This window comes from Lemur catta, chromosome 3 (assembly GCF_020740605.2).
Source record: "Lemur catta isolate mLemCat1 chromosome 3, mLemCat1.pri, whole genome shotgun sequence".
NCBI classification, from domain to species: Eukaryota; Metazoa; Chordata; class Mammalia; order Primates; family Lemuridae; genus Lemur; species Lemur catta.
Window position 1 is genome coordinate 103,114,326 of NC_059130.1, and position 24,428 is coordinate 103,138,753.

General features: G+C 48.8%; 1 protein-coding gene and 1 long non-coding RNA gene across 6 annotated transcripts in view; one reads left to right on the forward strand and one right to left on the reverse strand.

The window, feature by feature from the left end:
• Positions 1–12,598, reverse strand: part of AZIN2 (antizyme inhibitor 2) — a 38,332-nt gene extending 25,734 nt beyond the window's left edge. The window contains exons 1-6 of one of the 3 annotated variants that reach the window (XM_045548349.1): positions 12,251–12,598; positions 11,412–11,584; positions 9,638–9,811; positions 3,135–3,307; positions 2,109–2,243; positions 1,139–1,304 (exon numbers count right to left, since the gene is read on the reverse strand). In XM_045548349.1, the coding sequence (XP_045404305.1) occupies positions 1,139–1,304; positions 2,109–2,243; positions 3,135–3,307; positions 9,638–9,811; positions 11,412–11,516 (753 nt within the window). In that variant the 5' untranslated portion in view covers positions 11,517–11,584; positions 12,251–12,598. Of the gene's footprint in view, positions 1–1,138; positions 1,305–2,108; positions 2,244–3,134; positions 3,308–9,637; positions 9,812–11,411; positions 11,708–12,250 lie in introns of those variants that run through there. The other 2 variants (XM_045548351.1, XM_045548350.1) reach the window with 2 other exon arrangements.
• LOC123635813 lies at positions 17–9,306 on the forward strand. 3 transcript variants are annotated; one of them, XR_006734219.1, is made up of 4 exons: positions 5,148–6,403; positions 6,486–6,546; positions 7,783–7,863; positions 8,204–9,306. It is a non-coding gene; the product is annotated as an uncharacterized LOC123635813 (long non-coding RNA). The 3 variants fall into 3 exon arrangements; XR_006734218.1 differs by lacking the exon at positions 5,148–6,403 and adding an exon at positions 17–36 and having other exon boundaries at positions 7,783–9,306; XR_006734217.1 differs by having other exon boundaries at positions 7,783–9,306.
• Positions 12,599–24,428: the final 11,830 nt, after the last annotated feature.

A 24,428-nucleotide genomic window follows, 5' to 3' on the forward strand; every position in this document is an offset into this window, starting at 1 on the left:
AGACCTTTATGATGATCCACTTCCACTAAATGAACTGTAAATATACTTTCTTATGATTTTCTTAATATTAATATTGTCTTTTCTCTAGTTTATCGTGAGAATACAGTATATAATACAAATAACATCAAAATATGTGTTAGTCATCTGTTTATGTTGTCAGTAAGGCTTCGGTCAACAGTGGGCTAATAATAGTCAAGTCTTGGGGGAGTCAAAAGTTATACGCAGATTTTTGATGTCACTAGGGGTGGGTACCCCTAAACTCCACATTGTTCAAGAGTCAACTAATATATTTGGTTACAGAAACTTCAGAAAATACAGAAAACGAAAATAAGATAAAGGTGACTCCTAATTTTATCACCCAGATGAACCTAATCATTGTTAACTCTTTGGAGTAGCTCCTTTAATTATTTTTTATACAAACAAACGCTATTTTTTATTATAAACACAATAAGGTCTCTATGTATGTTTTTATAACCTGTTTTAATCAATAGATTGTGAATGACTTCCCCACGTGAGTAAATATTTCCATCACAAGAATGTATCGTAATTTAACCAATCCTGAGTATTATGTGGACCAGGGAAGTCGCTGGACTTCTGTTATGAACAAAATCACAACAGTTATCTTTGAGGCGAATTCTTTCTGTCCATCCAAATTTCCTTAGGGTCAATTCCTAGATGTGAATATTCCAGGAGGTTCTTTCTAAGGCGAAGCGACCTCTAGTGGTTTGAATAGAAATTGCTGGGGCAAATTTTTCTTGACTTCAACTCTCAGGTGGGAAGGAGACAGAATGGAAGAGAATGAACTGAACTGGGAGGGGACCAAAGTTCGTTTTTCCTTCCCGTGCCTTCTCACCTGATTTTCTGTATGGGAATAGACATACCCAGACCCTTAAAGGGCTTTATGACTTATGCAAATATATCCTCAAATAGCCTCAAATAGAGCCGGTGTGCGGCCAGCTGTGCTGTGGACTCAGAAATGCTGTGACCTCTGTGAGCCTCAGCCTGCTCAGCACAGGGAAAGCACCCAGCACAGCATGTGGCACATAGGATCCACTGCTGGTGGGCTTCCTAGGAGCATCACACCCCTACCCCCACTCCCCACCCCCACAGAGCACCATACTCCTGGCTCCAGGGTTACCTCTTCGAATCTCACTTTGTCCCCCTCCATGCCAGGGAAGCCGCCACCAAGGTCCAGGATGTGCATCCTGTGGCCCAGCTCGGTGCCCATTTCAAACACAAGCCGGGCATCTGCGATGGACCGAGCGTACGCTTGAGGGTCGGGACAGCCACTGCCAATGTGAAAACTGGGAAGGGAGGAAGAGCCTTAGCTTACATGCAGGGCCCTGGGTACCACCCCCTCAGCCACAGCCAGGAGTGACCTTGGGCAGGCACATGGGACACTGTGCCCATTTTACAGATGCAGTAAGGGAAGGCATGAAACATTAAATGGGTTTTCAGGGGCCACATGGCAAGTGAGGAGTGGACAGGAGGCTAGATACAAGGTCTCTTGGCACTAGGTGCTCCTCTCATCCCTCCACGCTGCCCCTGGAAATGAACCTTCTGGAATGAGAGCCAGAGCCGGAAAGTTGGCCAGATGTGGATATGCCTGTCAGCAGTGTGGCCTTAGCAAAGTACTCAGCCTGCCTTGTTTTAGTTTCCCCACCTACAATGTGAGGATAAGACCCAGGCCACTCTAGGCAGTGAGGTAATGTACATGAAGCACTTAGCACAGCGCCTGACCCATCCTGAATACAGAAGAAATGAAGCTCTCTATATTAGGTCATTATTATTACTTCTTCCATGTCCCTGTAAGAAAAGAGGCACATCAGGGATGTGGCTGCACAGCCCTTGTCCTACAGGCTGGGAAAACTCCCTCAAAGCGAGGTCCCTGGGTAGAACTTGCTGGGACAAGACCTGCTGGAGACTAGGGGTGGGAGCCATTCTGAACCTTCTTTCCAAATAGGAAATTCTGAAATGGCAGAATTCCAGGCCCAAGGACAGGCCCTGGTTGGAGGCCCTGGGGAAGGTCTCATCCAGAAGTGATTCATTCCCGGGAAAGAGGCAGTGGGCTGCCGTGGGTGGGAATGGCAGGGGTTCCCAGTGCTCACCTCACACCCACCACCTCTACGTGGCTCCTCTTGGCATTTTCAAGCAGGTGTCTGCACGATTTCAGCGACGCTCCAAACTTGAGGCTCAGGCGGCTCAGGGAGTGGGAGTCATCAGTGGCAATGCACAGAACCATCCTGATGAGACATGCAGTGCACCTCTGCTGGGTAAACCTGCCTCCCCACGCCAACCAGCCCTCTCTGAATCAAGGGCTATGAACTGCGTGGCTCAGAGCTCCCAACTCCATAGGCTCCCTGACCCCCTCCTCTCCCTGCACAGCCAGTCAACCTCCCTGTCCAATCCATTCCCTAAACGTCCCTGAGCCCATCCCTGCAGCCCCTGCCCTGGTCCAGACCTCACTGACTCTCCCCTGGGCAGCTCCAATCCCTCCAAGTCAGCCTCTACACCAGAGTTTGTAACTTTTCACTTATGAGAGGAGCCATTTTAAACCAAGTCTTAAGGTAGAACCCCAATATCATGATGGAGGCTGCTTTGGGTGAACCAGAGTGATCCACCACATGGCCTCCCTTTCACCCCAAGGCCCCTCCCTGAAATCCTCAAGGTATCCAGTAACCATGTAAAAGCCAAGCCAGCCCTGACCCCTTCCAAAGTCCCTGCCCTGTGACCAGTGTCGTTCACTGTCTCCTTCACTCCTTTCACATGGCATGTTCCAGCCACACCAAACTTCTGCTTGTCCCTCGAACACCCCATGCTATTAGGGTTTGCGTTTACTTATGCAGGTCACTATTGATGCCCACCCCCCAAATTCTATTCTTTCCTCAAAGACCACTTCAAATGCAACCTCCTCCATGCAGCTTTCCTGACCACTTCCCTCTGGCTCTCTCAAGCCTGTGTCTTTGACCTCCATAATACCATGGGCCTAGTCCAGAAGGACCTGCCCCAACCTCCTAAGACTGGGGCCAGGGCCAGGGCAGGGTCCTCTGCCCCAGTCCCACTCATCCACTCATCCACCCCCTCCACCCTCACTCGCCAGCCTGGCCTCCCCACACGAGTGGTTCCCAGCTTACTGGGCATTGGGGTGGCTCTTTACCACCTTTGCCAGCTCCATCTCGTTGTCAAAGCTCAGCAGCCGGATCCCATGCTTGGCAGCATACTTGATCTGTGCGATTTGCTTACAGGGGTTGGTGTAGATGACCTTACTGGCAGGGACACCAATACGCTGGACCAACTCCATCTCTGCCTGTGGGTCCCAAAGGTGGTGGTAAGGAGGTACCAGGGCCTCTGCTGGGTAAACTCTGCCTCCCTCATTCTAACAAAATCAGTATATTTATTACAACAATTAAGTGTCAGAAGGATGGGGTACACTTTTTAATTCACACAAAGGTACCCATGGACTCATGGTAGTCCTTACAACAGGCTTCTGAAACATTTTCCTTGCAGATTCAAATGTTTAAAAGAATATTACTTGGAAAACAGTATGGAGGTTCCTCAAAAAACTAAAAATAGAACTACCATATGATCCAGCAATCCCATACTGGGTATATGTCCAAAGGAAACGAAATCGGTGTGTAGAGGAGATTGCACTGCCGTGTTCACTGCAGTGTTATTCACAGTAGCCACAATGAGTAGAAAAAGAAAATTCAGTGTACGTATACAATGGAATATTATTCCACCTTTAAAAAAAGGAAACCCTGTCATTTGTGAAAACATGGATGACCCTGGAGGACATGATGTTAAGTGAAATGAGCCAGGCACAGAAAGACACATATGGAATGGAAACAAGTCAGACTTAGAGAAACAGAGAGTAGAACCAGGGGCTGGGGGAGGGGGAGAGTGGGAAGATGTTGGTCGAAGGATACAAAGTTTTAGTGAGGAAGGATTAAGTTCAAGAGATCTACTGTACATCATAGTGACCATAGTTAATAACAATGTATATTGTACACCTAGAAATTGCTAAGAGAGTAGATTTTAGGTGTTCTCCCCACAAAAAAATGATATGTGAATTAATGTGTAACCATTCCAAAATGTATGCATATACCAAAACAGCATGTTGCACACCATAAATATATACAATTTTTATTTGCCAACTTAACAAATAAGTAAATAAGAATACTGCCAGTATATTAGAAAGTCCACCAGACCAAGGGTCTTTTTGGCAGGGATCACCTGACTCCAAAGGCCTACTCTGTGGTGGCCCAGTGCTGGGTGTGCTGGCTCAGCCTTCTCCCCGCAGGGCCCCTTCCTGCTCACCTTTACAGAACATGGCTCCACCTGATTGCTGCATTCATGATATAGACTAATTTTTTAACTTTTTGTACAGATGGGGTCTCCCTATGTTGCTAAGGCTGGTCTTGAAGTCCTGACCTCAAGTGATCCTCCCACTTCAGCCTCCCACAGTGCTAGGATTACAGGCGTGAGCCACTGTGCCCAGCCTGCCAACATAATTTAGATTCACTATTTTATTTAATCCTTACAATAACCCATTCAGATGGCTATTAGCTCTATACTACAGAGAAGGAAACTGATGCTCTAAGAGACTACATAGCAAGTGGATGGCAGAACCAACTTTCAAACTCAAGTCTGACTTTCCACGAATAAAGGAAAAAAGTCACGAGAGAGCCAGTTTTGGAAGATGGTAGGAGACTTAAGAGCCATTTTTAGCCATCCTGAGTTTGCAGTAAGACTCTAATTTTAATTTAGCAACTTTTCAGCATTAGGTATTTATATGCATTATTTCATATAATCCCTATAACTATGCTGTGAAATATGTATTGGCCACATTGTACAAAGGGCAAAATTGAGTTCAGAGGGATCCACCCATCTGTGGTGACACAGCCACACAGAGTGGGACACAGAGGTCCAGCTCCGGAGCTGGAGTTGCTGCCATCACAGCTGGCTTCCCAGAGGCAGATGAGCCCCATCCCAAATGTGAATGGATGTGAAAATGTGTTTTTGCTCCCTGCCCCATCGTGTGAGGTGAGAGGAAGAGGCAATGGTAGCACTTTGGAGACCTGTGATTTAGCTTTCATTATAAATATTTAAACTAGTCATTCACTGAAGGTTTATCCTATGCCAGCCACTGCATTAAATATTTTATGTACACTTAATCTTCATAACCATCTTATGAAGTAGGAAACATAAATTCAGAGAGGTTAAGTGACTTATCCAAAGTCACACAGCTTGTAAGTGGCACAGCTGGGATTCCATCAAGCCTGCGCACACCGGCTCTTAACCACAGTGCTCTAACATGGAATACGACCTCAATGCTGCACTGACAGGTATCTATTGAGCATCTGTTGAGTTGCCAGGCTCTGTAATAGGTGCTAGCTAGTGAAAACAAGTGTGAACAAAGCAGACAGGGTCTCTGACCCCATAGAGCTTTCAGGCTGGTAGGGAAGACAGGCAGTCCCAAATGAACACTGAATTACGGTGGACTTACAAATGGTCAAGAGCCATGAAGAAAAAATACAGGCTGCAAGAGGATGTGGGACAGGGAGACCTGGGTGTGAGGGGCGAAGGACCCTTTCTGAGGGTCAGAAATTTAAGCTGAGCCCCTCAGGGCCAAGGGGGAAGGAAAGAATGTAAGAATGTTCCCAGTAGAGGAAGTGGCCTATGCAGAGGACCTGAGGCAAGAAGGTGCTCAGCCTGACCAAGGAACAGAGAATGCTGGGGTGGCTCGAGCAGGGTAAGTGCAGTGGGGAAGATGAGGCCAGAGGGCAGTGGGCAGAGCCGCCCAGGAAACCAGGAAGGCTGTGTATGGATTTGTGTTTCACCAGGCATGTGATGGGAAAGAGTTTGAAGGGTTTCAGCAAGGGAAATGATGTGGTCAGATTTACATTTTAAATACAAGGTCTAAATGCCTGTCACTCTGGCTATCCAAAAGAGGATCCAAGGGGATTCTGGTCACTGGTTAGTGGCTGTCATAATCGTCCTGGGAGAGATGACAGAGCCAGCTCTAGAAAGGTAGGGAGACGAGTTCTGGGGGCAGGGCTGGCAACCTGGGTGATGGGTTGCACCCGGGATGAGGGGAGAGGATGTCTGAGGGGATCCCCACACCCAGCAGATGGAGGCAGGGGGGAGATCAGGTGTGCATTTGAACACGCTGGGTTCCAAGCGTCTTCTGGTAGCACATCAGCTGGATATACAGGTCTGAGCTGGAGACTAAATCGTGGGAGGTGGTGGCATATTGATGGCATTTAAAGCCATGGGAGGAGAAGAAATGCCCTAACAAGAAAGAGATTTACAAGAGAGGGAGGACTGAGACAGACTCCAGAGGAATGCTACCATTTAGAGAGCAGTAGAAGACAGGAAGAGCCAGCTCCCAGGACCTGCAGAGGTGAGGAGGGAGAACGTGCCCAGTAGAGGGAGAACAGGCAGATTACAATGCCATCCCTGTAAAAGCAAACCTTGTCTTACAGCTTGCATCGGGATGAAAAGAGCTGCCTCAACTGTCACGAGTGCCCGATGGGGGCGCAGCAGGTAGAGCAGCATTTGCTTTCATCTTATATACTTCTGAAGTCTTTTCAAGTAGGAGTGTATGTTATTGTTGAGTATTTTTTAAAAGGAATGTGTTGCTGTGCTGAATGTTGTTGAGAGGTCAGATAATAAGAGGTAGTAAGTGTCCCCCAGACTGGATTTAAATGCATCAACACGGACAGATCTTCAGAACCTGCTCAGTTTAAAGCTGTTGTGGAACAGTACCTGCCACATAAACACCTTTTATATTTTGTTACAAAAAAAATCACCAAATATTTTATATATTTTTGGTGGATCATTTATGTAGGTATTTTTTAAATACTATATGTCTACAAAACCCCTAATAGCTATTATCTATGGAGACATAAAGCTGATGTCCTACTTTCTTTTTGGGTGAATGAATCAATGTATTATTTGAATAATTCCACAATTTATGTTTAAAGTAAAGTGCTTATTGGATTCTGAAGATAACTGGGGACCTTGGTAAGAGGAAATTCTCTGGAGCGGAGAGTGGAGGCCAGGAAGCAACGGCTTCAGGAACGGGTGCTGTGGGAAAGAAACAACGAGGGCAGACGCACAAGTGTAGACGACTCTGTTGAGTTTAGCCATGAAGAGGGAGAGAGAGGGACTGGGCTGGAAGAGGATGTGGTGTCCAGGGAGGCCTTTTAAGATGGGAGGATGCTGAGAGAGACAAAGAGAGGGGAAGGGAGGGGACAGGAGGAATGACACCAGGTCCTTGGGAAGGTGGCTGGGTGGCTTGTGCCCCTGGCCCTGGCGCCTGTCCAATGTGCATCTGTCATACATCGAGCCCTAGCTCGTGCTGGGCCCTCGGTCAGTGTCTACTAAGGCACGGTGCTGTTGGACATGGCCGCCCACTAGAGCTGACCAGGAGAGGGCAGCCTCCACCTTCTGAGAAGAGCTGTAAGTGCCGGTTGCCACCTCTCAGTAAGTACACGGGAGAGTCTGCATGATCCCCCGCTGGGAGGGGGCTTAGGCCTCTCTGCCCTTGCAGTTACCGGAGGGCATTCATCACCTCCAAGTCCCAGCTCAGCCATCCCTCTGTGAGGAATGGAAACAATGGTAGCAATAGAGGCTGAGACCGGGTTGCTACTAGACTCAAGCTGCCACCTCCCAGCAAGTGACCCTGGTGCACAACCTCTGTGCTTCATTTCTTTATCTGTTAAATGTGTCCTCACCAAGCTATCATCAGAATTCTAATAAAAAATAATTACCTTACAGGGTTTTTATGAGAGTGAAATGAGATCATGTATGGAACACACTTGGCAAAGCACCTGGCACGACAGACGCACTCAGACAATGGTAGATGTCTCCCCAGTCCCCGTCTTCAAGGTCTTCCTAAGCCCTAACACCCACAACTCTGCCCTTGGGAGGCCAGCCCCCGAGGCTAGGGGACCCAGTGCCTCCCCCTGGGTTTCCTGAAGCAGAGGACTCTCATGGAGGGGGGGGGGTTGGTCCTATTCTTCACCCCTAGACCCAGGCCACCAAGAAGGATCCTGTTCCTTTTCACCCACATGGAGCCCTGACCCGCTGCAGGAGGGAGCAGGGAGAGTCCTGGCTCTGCCACTCACAGCCATGTGCAGCTGGACCCTCAGGATGCTCTACTGTAAAGTAGCAATGTCTCCCCCTGTGTACCTCACAGGACTTTATGTAAAACATGCACAAAACAAGGTGTGCAAAGCAAGAATAAACGCAAAGACAAGAATCAAAGCAAAGACAAGACAGAGCACCTCATCTACTATAGCGCTGACATTCGGTGCCCTGTGCAGGTTAATATGCTAGTTCTGACCATCCTGCCCTGGCGCATGCCTCTCCCCAACCTGGAATTGCTCCAGCCTTGTCACATGCCCAGGCTAGCTCTCCTCCTTTCTCTTCCAGAAGCCCTTTCTAGAACTCTCCTCACAACATCCAGCCATATTGCTGACCAGAATTTAAAAGGGGTTCCCTTGAAAACACCCGTTAGTAAGTATCAAGAAAATGATGGTAATGACAATATCACAAACAAATGCGGACCAGGCTTGCCCCCACCTCAAGGCCTTTGCACTTGCTGTTCCTTCCCTCTGCCTGGAATGTTCTTCCCCTGGTTATCAGCCTGGCTTGATCTCTTAGCTCTTCAGGTCCATATTCAAATCTCAGTGAAGCATTCCCTGGCCAAACTATTTAAAAGTGCGATCCTGTCTCCCAACATTCCCTACTTCCGTTTCCTGCTTTTTCTCCACAGCACTTACCATCTAAAATACTATACATTTTCATTGTTTAATTTGTTTATTTTTTTGAAAGCAACCTCCATGAAGGAAGAGCTTTTGTTGTTTTGTGTTGTTCATTGCTAAATCCCCACCTAGAATAATACTTGGCCCCAGAGGGGGTGCTTAATAAATATTTGCTGAGTGAATAAATGAGATAGTTTCAAAGCTCCACTCTGAGGAAACTTTATAGCTTAAAGGCTTTTACCTAATAAGAACAATGAAAATAGATGAGCTAAGCATTCAACTCAAGGACAACAGTCTGCCTTGCCCAGTGCTGTGTTGCCAGCTCCACCTAGCACAGTGACACTGTAGGAGTTCAGTGAATACTGAAGGACAGTATATAAGCAAAGTTAACCTAAAGAGAGCAGGAGGGAATTGAGACAGCAGAAATCAGCTTCGAAAGACAATAGAATTGGCAGCAACAACAACAAAACTCTAAAAGGATTAGTTAGGAAAATGCATGGCCATACATTATTAAGATTATAAAATAAATAAGAATATAAACCCAACAATATGGAGGTGTTTTTGTTTTGTTTTAATTAGAAGGATAGCACATATAGCTCTATGCAAAAAAAAGTTGAGAATCACCATTAAAGAGGTGACCCATCTACCCAGTAACACATAAAGTTCCAATCTGGAACTTGAAGGCTGACAAATTCTACGCTGGTTTTTCCCTCCCTCATCCCTTGAGCCCCCTCTTGCATAGGTGGCCCTCCCAGAGTGGGCCAACTGCAGGTCACTCTTGCTCCCGGAGCCCACCCATACCAGCCCTGCCATGTGTGTGTTCAGTAGGCATCGAGGGTCAGTGCACGGTAGGAGCGGGGGCTCACCTTGTTGGCACAGCTGAAGCCCAGCCCCAGCTCGGCCAGGACCTTCAGCACACCTGGACTGCTGTTGCACTTGACAGTGTAAAAGGGCCGGACTCGCGGAAGGCACTTCAGAAAGCTGAAGTGCCTCCTCATGACGGCACCCAGGTCCGCCACGAAGAAAGCAGCAACCTCACCCTGCATGACAAGAGGTAGATAAATGTGAGACCCCACTCGGCTCCCTTGCTGTGCATGCAGTCCCTGGTCCTTCCAAGTACCTGCCCCAGCTCAGCTGTGGTCACAAAGCTACCCTGCTGTCAAGTTGCTGAGGCCCCCCAAACCCATAGGACAGAAGGCAAATTCCTCAGCCTGGCATCCAGGGCTCTGGGATCCTGCTCCAGTCCCTCCGCTCAGTGCAGCTAAGACTCCAGAGTAGGCTGAATCATTTGCCACCTCCAAGCTTTTGTTCCCACCATGCCCTCTATGTAGGATACGCTTCCCCCACTGTGTCTGGTAAAATCCTAAATCCACCTTCAAACTTCAGCTCAAATGCCACCTTCCCTTAGGAAGCATTTTACACATGCTTCCAAAGTATCAGAACTGTATATACATCTGTCCAGTCCAGAAAAGGGCGAATTCCTTGAAGGCAGAAGCTATGGCCTACAGCCCACTGTAGGTGCTCAGTGAAGCCTTTCACATACAGGTGCTCAATGAAACCCAGGAAGTCCCGCTGCCGCTGCCGCTGCCACCTATGCCTATGGTCAACTGGTCATCAGATTTGCTGAAAGCGGAACATGTATAAGGCTGTGGGTGAGAACACATTGCTTAAACCTTCCCTGGGACTCAGTTTCCCTTCTATGCACCATTTTTTACTGACACCCACTTGGTGCCAAACATTATGCTAAGGAACAGAGATGACCAAACAGGACTCTAGCCCTGCAGGGGTTTGGGTATGGAAGAGAATGAACTCCTTAAGTAATTACAAGTCCGTGCAATAAATGCTAGATGGGAGTTTCTATAAAGTACAGTTGGTGGCCCAGGAGAAAGAAAATACAAAATCTGCCTGGGGCAATCAGGAAAAGGCAACACTGAAGTAAGGAATGACTAGAAATGGGTAAAGGGGAGAGAGGCTGAGAGAATAATGTTCCAGGCAGAGGGAACAGCATGGACAAAGGCATGGCAATAGAGCGTATGGCATTGGTATCACCGGGAAATTCGAAGAGCAGTTCAGCTCTGATGGAGCATAATATATACTGTGGGAAAAGCTGAAATTGGGACTATGGAGGCAGGGAAGTTCTGACTTGATCCTGTAGGCAACTGAGAATTGCCAAAGAATTCTGATTTTGAGCTGGACTGTGACAGAGTTGGAGGGGGTGGGATGAGACAAGGAGGAGGTCAGGGGGCCTTTAGAGAGGTGAGGACTGAACTACAAAGTGAGGCTCTACATGAGCACAATGGAGGGTTATTTATGGAGGCAGAATTCACAGAGTGTGGTGATGCCTAGATATGGGAGGTGAGGGAGAGGGAGTGGGAGGAGAGGACTCCCAGGCTTCTGGCCTGGAAGCCTCGGTAGATGATGGTGGTGCTGTTCATCAAGGCAGAGAACACAGGATGGGCAGGTTTGGGGGGCAAGGACCAGGAATTCGGGATAAAATGAGCCTGTCTGGTGCAAATAGCAAGGACTGCATACCAAGTAACTGCGAGCATAAGATGAGGGCCTTCGTTCGGGGCAACTTCCAGAGGAGGCAGCTGACCTGCACAGGGGACAAAGGACCCAACCACACTCCCAGCCCCTCACCGTGGTGGCCTGTGAGGCCCCCAGAGTGAGCTTCTCCAGCAGGTCTCGGGTGCTGAAGCCCTCCTCCACCATCACAAAGTCCGATTCGCTCAGGTAGCCAGCCATGCTTTGGAGGAGCTGACGGGCTGGGTGGAGCCGCTGCTGCAGCCGCCGCTTAGAAAGTATGCAACACACTGCGGGGGGAGATGAAGGGGACAGCTGGTGGGCCAGATCTGCTGCACCCCTCACCTCCCCAGGCCAGGTCTCCCAGTCCGGTCCCCCAGCACAAGCCTAGGAGCTTAGGTTCCCTGGGAAGGGTGGAGAATCCTGGATTCTAAACTAGGACAAGGATGCCCAGATGTCACCACCTCTCCGAGCCTCACTCAATTGTCCCATCTGTAAAATGGATGGGTTGTTTTGGAGATCTTTTCCAGTCCTGAAATTCTGAGTTTTAGGAAAGAGGGAAAGGATGAGAGAGGGGGAGCAGGAAATCTGAGAAGCTTAGGTGGGGAAGTTTGCAGGGCGCCCCCAGTCCTGACCACGCCCACCTAGAGAGGTTGCCAGTGGCCACGCCAAGGGGTTTCAGCCCGAGAACAGGAACTAAAGTTTGCGTCTGCTCTCAGCTGCGCGACCTTGGATACACACACTCCAACCCCTCTCCGAGCCTCAGTTTCCCCGTTTGTAAATGGGAGCCGGACTGACCCTGATGTGCTAGAATTCTAAGCGTGCACGGGGGCTCCACACGATGGGTGGTGGCTGCGGGCTCCCCGGAGAGCACAGATGACTGAGGTTCCTTCTGTCCAGTGACCCCTCCCGAGTGCAGGGCCAACGTCCTGCACCCCCCCCCCAGGTCCCCTTACCAAGCCCCGTCCTCCTTCGCGGGGGCCAGAGCCAGGCGTGCTGCTAGGGGGGGTCGCCGGTGACCTCGAAACTTGTGCAACACCCCGAGGAGTGGCAGTTGCGGAGCCGAGGCCCCTGCTGAGAGGAGGGAAGAGGGGCCAGGGGATAGGTCAGCACCGGAGCCGAGGGCGACCGCTCGCCGAGGGTCCCCAGGCCACTCCCCGCACTCGCCTTAAAACGCATTTACACGGCTTCGGCCCATAGATCTCCCAAGCGAGTGAATCGGATCCTCGGCGCCTCCGCTCGCTCGCTCCCCCCGGCTCGGGCCCCGCGGCCTGCGCCCCGCCCGCCCAGCAGCCACCGACCCCACGCCCCGCCTTCTGCCCGCTGGCCGCTTATATAAGCCCCGCCCAGGCCCCGCCCCCGGCGCCCAAGCCCCGCCTCCTCTGGGTAGCACGCTCGGTAACCCTGACAACCGAGTGCCGCCATCTCATTGGTCGATTCCGGCATAAAGCATTCAGCACAGCCGGCAGGCTCCGCAAACCTGCGCCGCAGTCCTCTCGGTGGGGAAGTCTCTGTGTCTGCCACAGCCTGGGAAACCGGCACCGCAGGGCAGCCATCTCGAATACCGAGAGTCCCCGCGGGTGGGACCCTTGGATCCTGCATCTTAGGTCTTAGAGAGTGGGCATTTGCTCCGGGACGCCTTTTCTGTCACTGCCTCAACTTGGTGGTGCCTCTCCTCTTCTCTGCCTGGTTAACTGCTCCCTCATTCCTGGAATCCCAGGTCAAATGTCATCTCCTCGTATTAACGTTTTTAATAAAATCCTTTATATTTAATTGCCTCTTTCAGGCATCTTCTCTGATTCCTCCAACTCAAACGGCAGCTAAAATGTCTTCAGCCCTTTCTTAACTTTTCCAGCTCAGGCAACCCCTCCCTTTATCCTGTCCGCTGAACCCAGCCAACTCTTACCTCTCAAGCTTCTCCAAGAAGCTTTCTTTGACTTCCTCAACTCAAAACGTTTCTTCTCTTCTACACCAGCAAGCTTCTGCTCATCCATCAAAGTCCAGGATAATGTCACCTCCTCTGTTGAGCCTCCCCTGACTTTCGCAGTCCCAGGGAACGATGGAAGTCACAGCACTTAACGTCAATCTGAACTCCTCACTCCTTTGGTTCTTGTCACCCATAGCAAGAGATTCCTGTTGATGCTGTGTGCTTCCTGTTTGGTTACCCTTAGAATCTAGTTTGTGAGCTCCCAAGGGCAAGGACTGAGTGCCTGGCTCCTCAGACTGCCCAGCGCCTGGTGTGAACAAGAGTGCGCAAGAAGATTCAGTAGCTGTGTTACTTACTCACAAGCTAATTCAAAAATTCATCTGGAACAGACATTCTTGAAAAAGAAGAGGACTTCCTCTACCAGATATCAAAAGGGTTTTTGTTTGTTTGTTTGTTTTTTGTATTTTTTTATTTGTTTTGTTTTGTTCAAGACAGGGTCTTGCTCTGTTGCCTGGCCTTCAATGCAGTGGTGTCATCATAGCTCACTGCAACTCCAAACTCCTGGGCTCAAGGGATTCTCCTGCTTCAGCCTCCCAAGTAGCTGGGACTACAGGTATGTGCCACCACTCCTAATTTTTTTTTTTTTAAAGATGGGTTCTTTCTATGTTGCCCAGGCTGGTCTTGAACTCCTGGCCTCAAGCGATCCTCCCACCTTGGACTGCCAAACTCCTAGGATTACAGCTGTGAGCCACTGTGCCCAGCCAAAATTTTTTAATATAGTTTTAAATCACGGTGCTGGAGCAGGAAGAGACAGTAGTGGTAGAACAGAACGGAGTCTAGAACAGTCTTGTACACATTGGAGAATTTAGTACACAATGAAGACAGCATTTCAAATCAGTGAGGCCTGAGGTCTTTTGGTCTACCACATGTCTTCGTGACCCATGCCAGGCTGTATAGGCTTTTTGAAAGCCAGAGGCACTTCTTGTCCTGCCTCAGTATCTCCCTAGGACACTCTGCACAACCTAGGTAGAACATGCTGAGTACACAGAGGGTGCAGAGCAGTGACCATGGAGTCAGGAAGAGCCATTTTCTGCTCCCCACCCAGCTGGGCCTCATGACTGCTGGGTGTCCTTGGCTAGACCTAGGTCACTTCTGCCTAGCTTGATTTCTCCCTGTGAACTGAGAAGCGTCAGACTGAATTCTCTGGGCCCTTCTGCCTGGAACCTTCTTGCTTTCTATGCATATGAACAGCCTTTCAGGAAGCAACTTTACAGGCACATCATGTGCAGGTCCATGCTTTGAGAGATTAGTAGTCATTTGCACCATAGTATAAGAACAAGAATCCTTATCCACTCATAAGGAATGAGATCACAAGATCCTCCTGAGAATAGGCATCTGCTGACTGGGAGAAAGATGAGGACAGCCTTGGCAGAAACCTCAAAAGGTGAAACTAACAGGAGGGGAGGGGCACCCAAATAATTTTGGCTCAACTTTTTGGCTTATTCTTTGATCTGGCTGCATGTGGATGCCATGGTCTGGGTCTGCCTCACCAGCTTTTTCATCACCTAGTTAGTACACAGTAGGCACATAATAGGTACATTCAGTGTGCTTACTGAAGGAATCAATAGAGGTAAAGAAGGACCTAGCAGGAATCTGGTCTGTCCCTTTGTAATCTGTTAAGGGTAAGTAATCAGAGCAGAAAAATCTGCATCCTGGACTGAGTACAGATAGGCTGTAGCTTTATCTTTTTCCTTATTGGGTATGTGATGTCATTGAATCTCCATGACAACACTATGGCATAGGAGCTATAACCTGTTCCCATTTTACAAATGAGGAATCCGAAAGTCAGAGAAGTTCAGTAACTTGCCAAGGATCACACAGCAAGTAAGCGTGGAGCCCAGATTTAAACCCAAGTCTGTCCTGACCCTTAACCTCTGTGCTTGACTGACTGCCATCCAGTAGCTGAGAATTCTGGCCCCAGCTCAGCAAAAGTTACCCAGTCAGCTTGCTGGCATCCAACCCAAAGGCTGATGGCGCCTCTTCTGCTGGTCTCTCGTGTGACTGTCACCTTAGCGTCCATGGTTGCTGTGCCACACCCTCAAGAACACGGAGCTGAAGTGAGATAAAGAGGCTCTGATCTCTGGTCAGGATCATGTCAGCCAGTTTCAAGTTATTCTTCCTAAACCATATCATATAGTCACAAACATTGCAATAATAAAAATGCCTTATGTGTGCTTAGAACTGGAGAGTTTATGAAATACTTCCCCATTCATCAATTTATTCAGGCTTTCCAAAATTCTACCTGTGTTAATTTCTTACAGCTGCTCTAACTAAGTACCAAAAACTAGTGGTTCAAAACGATGAAAATGTATTGTCTCACACTTCTGAAGGCTAGAAGCCTGAATTCAAGGTGTTGGTAGGGCTTACTTTCTCCGATAGTTCTAGGAGAGAATCTTTCTTTGCTTCTTGCAGCCTCTGGTGTTTGCCAGCACTCTTCAGCATTCCTCGGCTTGGAGATGCATCACTCCAGTCACAGGCTATCTTCTCCCTGTCTCTTCACATTACCATCTCTCTATGATTACGTCTGTCTCTGTGTCCAAATTTTCCCCAAGGAAAAAGGAGACTAGCCATATAGGATGAGGGCCTACCCTAATGACCTCTGCAAAGTCCCTGTTTCCAAATAACATCACATTCTGTGGTACTAAGGGTTAGGACTTTAACATAACTTTTTGGGGAGACACAATTCAACCCATACTACCACCAAAGACTTCTTTTCAATCATTGGCCAAAACATATATCGGTGGTGACACTTATTTGGGTACGTTGCTTTTCCTCCCAACCCCAAATAAAGTCGACATACTACAGAAGACAAGATGGCCAGGTGCGGTGGCTCATGCCTGTAATCCTAGCACTCTGGGAGGCCGAGGCGGGAGGAACGCTCGAGGTCAGGAGTTTGAGACCAGCCTGAGCAAGAGCGAGACCCCGTCTCTACTAAAAATAGAAAGAAATTAGCTGCACAGCTAAAATTATATATATAGAAAAAAATTAGCCAGGCATGGTGGCACATGCCTATAGTCCCAGCTACTAGGGAGGCTGAGGCAGAAGGATCGCTTGAGCCCAGGAGTTTGAGGTTGCTGTGAGCTTGATGCCACGGCACTCTAGCCAGGGGAACAGAGCGAAACTCTGTCTCAAAAAAAAAAAGAAGAAGAAGAAGAAGAAGAAGACAAGAGAGTGGATATTGTGGGACAACTGGTGGTCTCTGCCATATGTAGGGAAGATGACTTCCCCCCCTTTTAAGGTCAGTACACCAGTTGCTATGATTTGAATGTATCCCCCAAAAAGCATGTGTTGGAAACTCAATCCCCAATGAAACAGTATTAGGAGATAGGGCCTAATGGGAGGTGTTTAGGTCGTGAGGGCTCCACTCTCACGGAAGGTTAGTGCTGATTATAAAAGGACTTGAGGCTGTGCGTTCAATTTCTTTCTCTCCCTTGCCCTCTCTTCCACCATGGGCTGATGTACCAAGAAGGCCCTCACCAGAAGTGGCCCCTTGATCTTGGACTTCCCAGCCTCCAGAACTTTAAGCCAAATATATTTCTGTTCATTATAAATTACCCAGTCTCAGATATTCTGTTATGGCAGCACAAAATGAATGGAGACACCAGTTCAGAATGATTGTGGGATTTACTCCATGGGGAGAGGTAGAGACGAAAATAAACAGTTTTTGAGCATCTATTGTGTAACAGGCACCTTGCTGAATGTTTACAAACACGTGATTGTTTAATCTTTAGACAGTCCTGCAAGTCAGGCATTTTTAGCCCCACTTTGCAGGTGAGAAAATTGGAATTAAGTCCTTTGTCTAAGGTTACACAGCTAGTGAATAAGAGAGCAGGAACTTAACTCTGGTCTGTCTGACTTTTTGTCAGTGAGATGGGCCCCGGGGGCAGGGCGTGAAGCCAGAACAAAGAATGCTGAGACCAGGCCTAGAGCAAGTAGCAGGAGACCGAGCAGTGGCTGGAACACACGGTCAGACACCATTCGAACTGGAAGAAAGGGCACCAACCCAAAGTCAGCGTGCAAACCCCTTGAAGGCATCATTCAGATGGAGACCCTGAAGTAACTAGAAACCAGAAACAGAAAAACAGCCTTAGGGCTTTGTAAGGTTGGAGCTGTCTGCAGGTTAAGGATGGAAACTAATGACAACAGTAGCCACCAATTACTGAGCATCAGCTCTGCTCCAGGCACTGTACCATGTGCCTAATAACAAGAGCGGCTAACATTCCTAGAGTCCTTACTATCACGCAGCCTTGGTTTAAGATTTATATAACCTTTAACTCTCAACAACCTTATCAGGTATGTGCTATCAGCAACCCCATGTTACAAGAGAGGAAACCTGCATAACTAACTTGCTCAAGGTCACACAGCTAATAAGCTACACTCATTTTCTCCATCTTCACAACAAGCCTGCAAGGTGGAAATTATTACTCTTATTCCACAGTGAGGCATCTGAGGCCCAGAGAGGCCAAGTAACTTGCCCAGGATCACACAGCAAGTAAGTGGCAGAGCCTGAACTCAAACTCAGAGCTGTGCACTGGTGAGGAATTTGAATTGGTGAGTCCCAGGGTTACATATTGGAGCAAAGCCTTGGGCCCCAACCCTTAAGAGCCTGAATTCTAAGTATTAGAGGTGTTTGTGTCCCCCAACACAGGGACAGGCAGGCAGAGGCCCTGTCTGCGCCTCAGAACCCAGCCCAGGACCCGGCACTAAGAAGGCAAAGCCTCAGCGTGTTGGCTGAATGGGGGGTTACAGTCACAACCCTCCCCTACACGGACAAGACGCTAAGATGCCGAATTCGGTAGTTTGGATTTCCTTGTGTTTATTTTCATTCTCTTCTAGGCTACACAGAAATGTGAAAAAATAATAATAGTGTGGGACAATTAAGGAATCACACACTTTCTCTCAAGCCAGACCTGAGTCATTTGTAACAGATGTGATGAGAAAACAACAACTATTTAAAAAAAATACTCAGCTGAAAACTCTCACTGTCTCCTGCTGCCGTAAGAGCCACCTGGGAGGGGAAAGGGACAGGCTGGTGCCTGCCGCTGTCTTCTGCATTCTCCTGTGGTTCTCAGGCTTGGGCATGCGTCAGAATCACCCGGAGGGCTTGTTAAAACACGCAGATTTCTGGGCCTCATCCCAGAGGTTCTGATTCAGTAGGTCTGGGGTGGCCCTGGGAATATGTGTTCCTGACAAGTTGCCAGGTGTTGCTAACTCTGCTGGTCCAGGGACCACATTTGACAAACTCGAAGCACAGCAGGCAAAGAGGTCAAAGCTGTGTGCCTTTGGAAGAAGGCATCGGGCTCTTTCCTCCAGCCCCGCTCAGGCAGGGAGGTAGGGTAGGTCAAAAACCAACCTGGGCTGGGAGGCTGCACTGTCTCTAGCCAATAGGAGCACAAACTTCGCGGTGTATTAGCTTCAATCCTGTCAGGAGAACCCTTACTGGCCGTGTGACCTTGGCAAAATTACTTACCTTCTGTGAGCCTCACATTATTCATCTGTCAAATGGGCATGATAAGAGTGCCTGCTTCCTAGGGTTGGTGTAAAGAGTTCATGAACATGTAACAACTCTTGCCTAGCGCCTGACACCTTCATTCGCAAATACGTTCTAAGCAGTAGCTATTAGTGTTATTACCCTGAGCCAGGGTGTGTGGGGCCAGAGGACAAAATCCCCAACTGTGTCAGAGGATGCAGCGGGGGCAGGATGGGAGAAGCATCCCCAGAGGGAGGTTTGGGGTCGAGGAACACCCAGCAGGGGTCGAATGCTCGGGAAGTGTGTCAGCGCTGTGTGAGCGGGCGGGTGGTGGAATGCCTTTCTCTCCCCCGTGGGACTTCACAGGGGCGGAGGTCGAGGTGCTGAGCACTGAGTCATGCAAGCCCGACTCAAGCTGGGCCTCTTTCTAAATTGCCGCAGTAGTCACGTCCCCTCAGAAAGCTGTTCACTCGCCCCGAGGAAGAGTGGGCCCCGGGCGGCCATGTCTGTACCTCAGGACTCTCTGCTCCTCTGCCCCACTGCTGACTGACCCACACTTGGGCACCTTCCCTGTGCCTCCAGTGAACTGACCAGTCAGGGACTCAGAGACTATAGTCAGGTGACAGGGTCAGACCTAGGGTCAGTGGAATCCACTCAAGAGGGAAGCAGAGAGTGTTTGCTTTGGTGTCTGAGGCTTCCAGCCTTGCCTGGTGTCCTCGAGAGACTCTGGGTCCTCTCAGTCCGCCCCCTTCACAGGGGCAGCACAGCGGGGTCCTCGATCACAAGGACACAGGCGTCGGACTTCCTGCCTTTGAATCCCGGCTGTGCCGTTTAGCCACTGGTATGACCCTGGGAAAGTTGCGCAGCCTCTCTGCGCCTCATTTTCCCCATCTGTGGAATGGCCATAATAAGACTACCTATTTGGTGGGGTTGCTGTGGTGGGCAAAGAGGTAACCATGCACTATGGCTGAATGTTGGTGTTGCCCCCTCCCCAGATGCATAGGTTGGAATCTAATATCTGCTGTGATAGTTTTAAAAGGTGGGGTTTTGGGGAAGTGATTAAATCGTAAGGGCTCTGCTCTGGGGAATGGGATTCTTGTCCTTATAAAAGAGGCTCGAGAGAGCTCCCTTGAGTCTTCCACCGTGTGAGGAGAAGGCACCATCTTTGAAGCAGAGAGCAGGCCCTCACCAGACACCGTATCTGAAGATACCCTGCAACATGATTAGAACAGGGATGCACATGATTAACACCCGGTATTACCATTGTTACCATCATTCATTTGCACTGGCTTGGTGGGGTTTTGTTCCTTATAATCAGTATTCCTGCTGGGACGCTAGCTCAGCGCACAGCCTGGCCAAGTCACTTCGCAGGGTTGTCGTGAATATTACATGGATGATCCCAGGCAGCTCAAACTAACATGCCCGAGATCTCACTTATCATCTTACTCTCCAACTTGCTCCCCTTCTCATTTCCCAGCTTGAGCTCAAAGCCAGAAGCTTGGCATCATCCCCTGACTCCTTTTTCCTCCATTCCCTGATCCTCCTGTATGCTGTTTGAATAGTTCTCACATCTGCCTCAGTTAGCTAGGGTTAGCTAGGGCTGTGTAACAAGTCACCCCAAACTCAATGGCTTGAAAAATACTACTGTTTTATGATCGCTCACAGTTCTATGGGTTGACCAGTCTGTGTTGAGAAGTTTTTCTGCTGATCTCATTTGGAGTCTGCTATAGTTTGGATATATGTGTCCCTCCAAAATTTATATTTTGGAACTTAATCCCCCAGGGTGATGGCTTTAAGAGGTGGGGCCCTGGGGAGGTGATTGGGCCATGAGGGCTCCACCCTCATGGATGGGATTAACACCCTTACTGAAGAGGCTTTGGAGAGCTGCCCTTCCCCTTCCACCCCCTCTACCATGTGAGGACACTAAATAGTGCCGTCTATGAGGAATATGCCTTCACCAGATACCAAACCTGCTGGTGCCTTGATCTTGGACTTCCCAGCCTCCGGAACTGTGAGAAATAAATTTCTGTTCTTTATAAGTCACCCAATCTCAGGTATTTTGTCATAGCAGCATAAATGGACTGAGATAGGGTCTTTTGTGTATTGTAATCAGAGGGCAGCTGGGAGTAGAGTCATCAGAGGTCCGACTGTGACCCTGGGGATAGCTCGGCCTCTCTTTCTCCACTTCTGTCAGGGCCTCACTACAGGGCTTCCACGTGGTCTCATGGCATGAGAGCTGGACCTCTGATCTGGTGGAGCTGGGCTCCTAAAAGCTCAGAGGCAGAGGTCGCCAGGTCTTCTTAAAGCTGAGGTTCAGAGCTGACATGTTATCACTTCTTCTGCATTCTATGGGTTAAGGTGGGTCACAGGGCCCCAGATTCAATGTGAGATGGGATTACCCAAGGCATGAACACTGGGAGGCATGGTTCACTGAGGGTTATCTTTAAAGACCAGCTGCCTTAAAATCCATCCAATTTCTATATGCCCACTGCCCCCAGTCTGCCTAAGTCATCATCATCTCCAGCCTGGAGGTCTGCAACAATTTCCTAAATAATCCCCCTGCACTACTCACAGCTCCTGCCAATCTGGTCCGCACGCTGCAGCCAGGATGTTCTTATTAAAATAATGTCAGAATGCAAATTAAGTAGAAGTTTTACCTATTTAAAACCCTGCAATGACCTCCCATTGCTCTTGGGACAAAGTCTCAGATCTTTAGCAAAGCCCAGGAGGCCCTCCACCAGGGACCCTACTCTAGCCTCCCTTCTGCCGTCTCCTTACTCTCCCGCCTCCCCCAGGTTCCTGACCCTGCCACGCTCCTGCCTTTCCTGGGGCCTTTGCATTTGCTGTTCCCTCTGTCTGGAACATTTTTTTCCTGCCTGTTCCCCTGGCCAACTGCTGCTCATTCTTTATTTTAGGTCTTTGCTTAAATGTCCGTACCTCAGAGAGGCTGAGAGGCTTTGTATCAGCAACATATTTTTTCATCGGGAGTAAGAGAAAACCCAACTCAAACTAGCTCAAGCAAAAGGGCATTTATTGCCTCGTGTAGCAAAGCCACCAAGGGACAGAGGTTAAGACAAAGCGTGAAGCCAAGAGCTCAGAAATGTCCTTGAGGATCTGTTTTGCTTCAAATCTCAGCACTGCCTTCCTCAGGGTTTGCTTCCTCCACAGGCAGGCTCTCACCCCCGTGCCCCCCAACCTGGACCCCACCCCACAGCCTCCTTGTCCCTGTTCCTCGATGTCCCTGTTCCTCGATGTCCCTGTTCCTCGATGTGGCTGCTCCCCTCCCCCAGCTGGAAGATGAAACCAGCCCCATCCTTCCTTTCTGGAATAAGAGTGGAGAAAGGATGCTTCTCCATAGGAAAAATGGGGTGCTGTTATCTGCAGAATGGGGGTGCATTCTGGGCAGGCAAAAAACACCAACGATTCCATCTATCTCTTTGCTGACACCCTGAGTGTCTCCTTCGCACACCCAGGCACTCTTTGGCCTCAGGATCTTTGCACAGGCTACTCCCTCTGCCTGGAATGCTTTTCAGGGTTTTTAAAAATAATATAAATCCTTTCTAAAAAAAGTTCTATTTTAAAATTCATATAGAAATTTTCCAAAAATAGTACATACTCTTCACCCAGATTCCCCAAATGTTAACATTTTAACACATTTTCTTTCTCATTCTTTTTCTCTCTGTATATACATATTTATGTATATGAGTGTATATACATAGATATTATATATCTACCAATAGATATAGATATCGATCGATAGATAGATATAGATCATTTGCTTCTCCTGAACTGTTGGAGAGTTGCAGACAGGACGCTGCTTCACCCTGTAGTATGCCACTGTGTATTTCGCCTGGAACGTGTTCCCTCCAGAAACTTACGTGGCTCACTCTGCACGCGGCACACCCGCACCTCCGTCAAGCCTTTGCTCAAATGTCACCTTCTCGAGGCAGCTTACCCCTACCTCCTTTTAAAAATTTCAACCCACCTCTCTATGCCCATTGTTGTCATTCTCGCTCCTTGTAACTCTCTTTTTTTCTTCTTCTACAGCATGTTTCATTTTCTAAGATACTTCAGAATTTATAGGTTATGCCTATATATTTTTTATGCTCCCTCAGGACAGGGATCTTTGATATTTGGTTCACTGATATATCCCAAGCTCCTAAAACAGCACTTGGCATGTAGTAGATGGTCCATAAACACTTATTGAATGAATGAACGAATGAATGGGGCACCCCAAGGGCATAGCAAGTGAGTGGCAAGGTGCTTTCTTCAGACCTTGCTGTGGGTCGGCCTCTGCTCTTGGAACTCTTCTGTGGCCTCCTCCAGGCCACCTAGGCTTTTGATGGGCCCATCTGTGATGCTGCTTTATGTAGCCTCTCACCATTGTGGGTTGACCCAAGAGAAAAATTATAAGATCTCAATTTTGTCATTGTTACCTTTGACTTCCCTTTTTCACTCCTTCCCCCATCCCCGAACCACTCTACCTTAATGTGCTTCTCCCACACAGCAACCATTCCTCCCTTGTGTGGCAAGAAGCAGGGCAAAGTGGTACAAAGCGCACTGGGCAGGGAGTCCTTAGAAAAGTCGCTTCCCTCTCTGGGTCCCAGTTCCCTCCTCTGTGACTCCCATGACCTTGAGACTCCTGGTGGCTCTGATACCATCTGCTGGTCTCTTTATAGTTGCCCTGGGGAATATGAGTTGACGTTAAGGCCTTTTCTCTGATAGCGGAATGTGTGGCTTGTTTTCCTCTGCAAAGAACCACAGGGAATAGATGAGAAAAGAGTTTTCAAGTCTATGGTTGCTGCTTCCCTGCCTCTCAGTTTGGGAACTACAACAATCTGAGTTCCCATCCAAAGCTGCCACCCCTGGTAGCTCTGTGACCCTGGCGATCTGCGTCAGCTCTCCGAGTCTTGGGTTTCCCCACTGTAAAATAGGTTTAGTAGCATCTTCAGAAGGCGGTTGGGAAGAGTAAATAAAAAGAGGCACGAAAAGCACTTTGCATATCACCTGGCACACAGAAAGTGTCCAAAAATAGCATCTGTTATTAGCATCTTAGTTTGTTTTCTGTTGCTTCTAGCAGAATACCTGAAACTGAGTCATTTATAAAGAAAAGGAATTTATTTCTTACAGTTATGGAGGCTGAGAGGTCCAAGTTAGAGAGGCTGCATCTGGTGAGGGACTTCTTGCTGGTGGGGACTCTCTGCAGAGTCCCGAGGAGGTGCAGGGCATCACAGGGTGAGGGTGCTGAGCGTGCTAGCTCAGGGCTCTCTTCCTCTTCTTATAAAGCCACTAGCCCCACTCTCATGATAACCCACTAACCCATTAATCCATTAATGGATCGGTCCATTCATGAGGGCAGAGGCCTCATGACCCGATCACCTCTCAAACGTCCTACCTCTCAACGCTGCCACATTGGGGATTAGACTTCAGCGTGAGCTTTGGAGACGACAAACATTTATTATCATTGCAGCTTCTGAGCCCTGAGTGGATTCCCAGTGCAGCTGTGGACACGTGGGCAGGGGCACTTATGGACTGCTCTCTGCACAGGTGTGGGCCTGAGCCCTGTTGGCAGTTATTGCTGGGCTGGTTTGGTGGGTGGCATCTGTGGCTATTTCCTGATGTCTAGACAGAGTTCTCCCCACCCCCTGGCTGTCATCTTCCTATTTGGGAGGCTGAG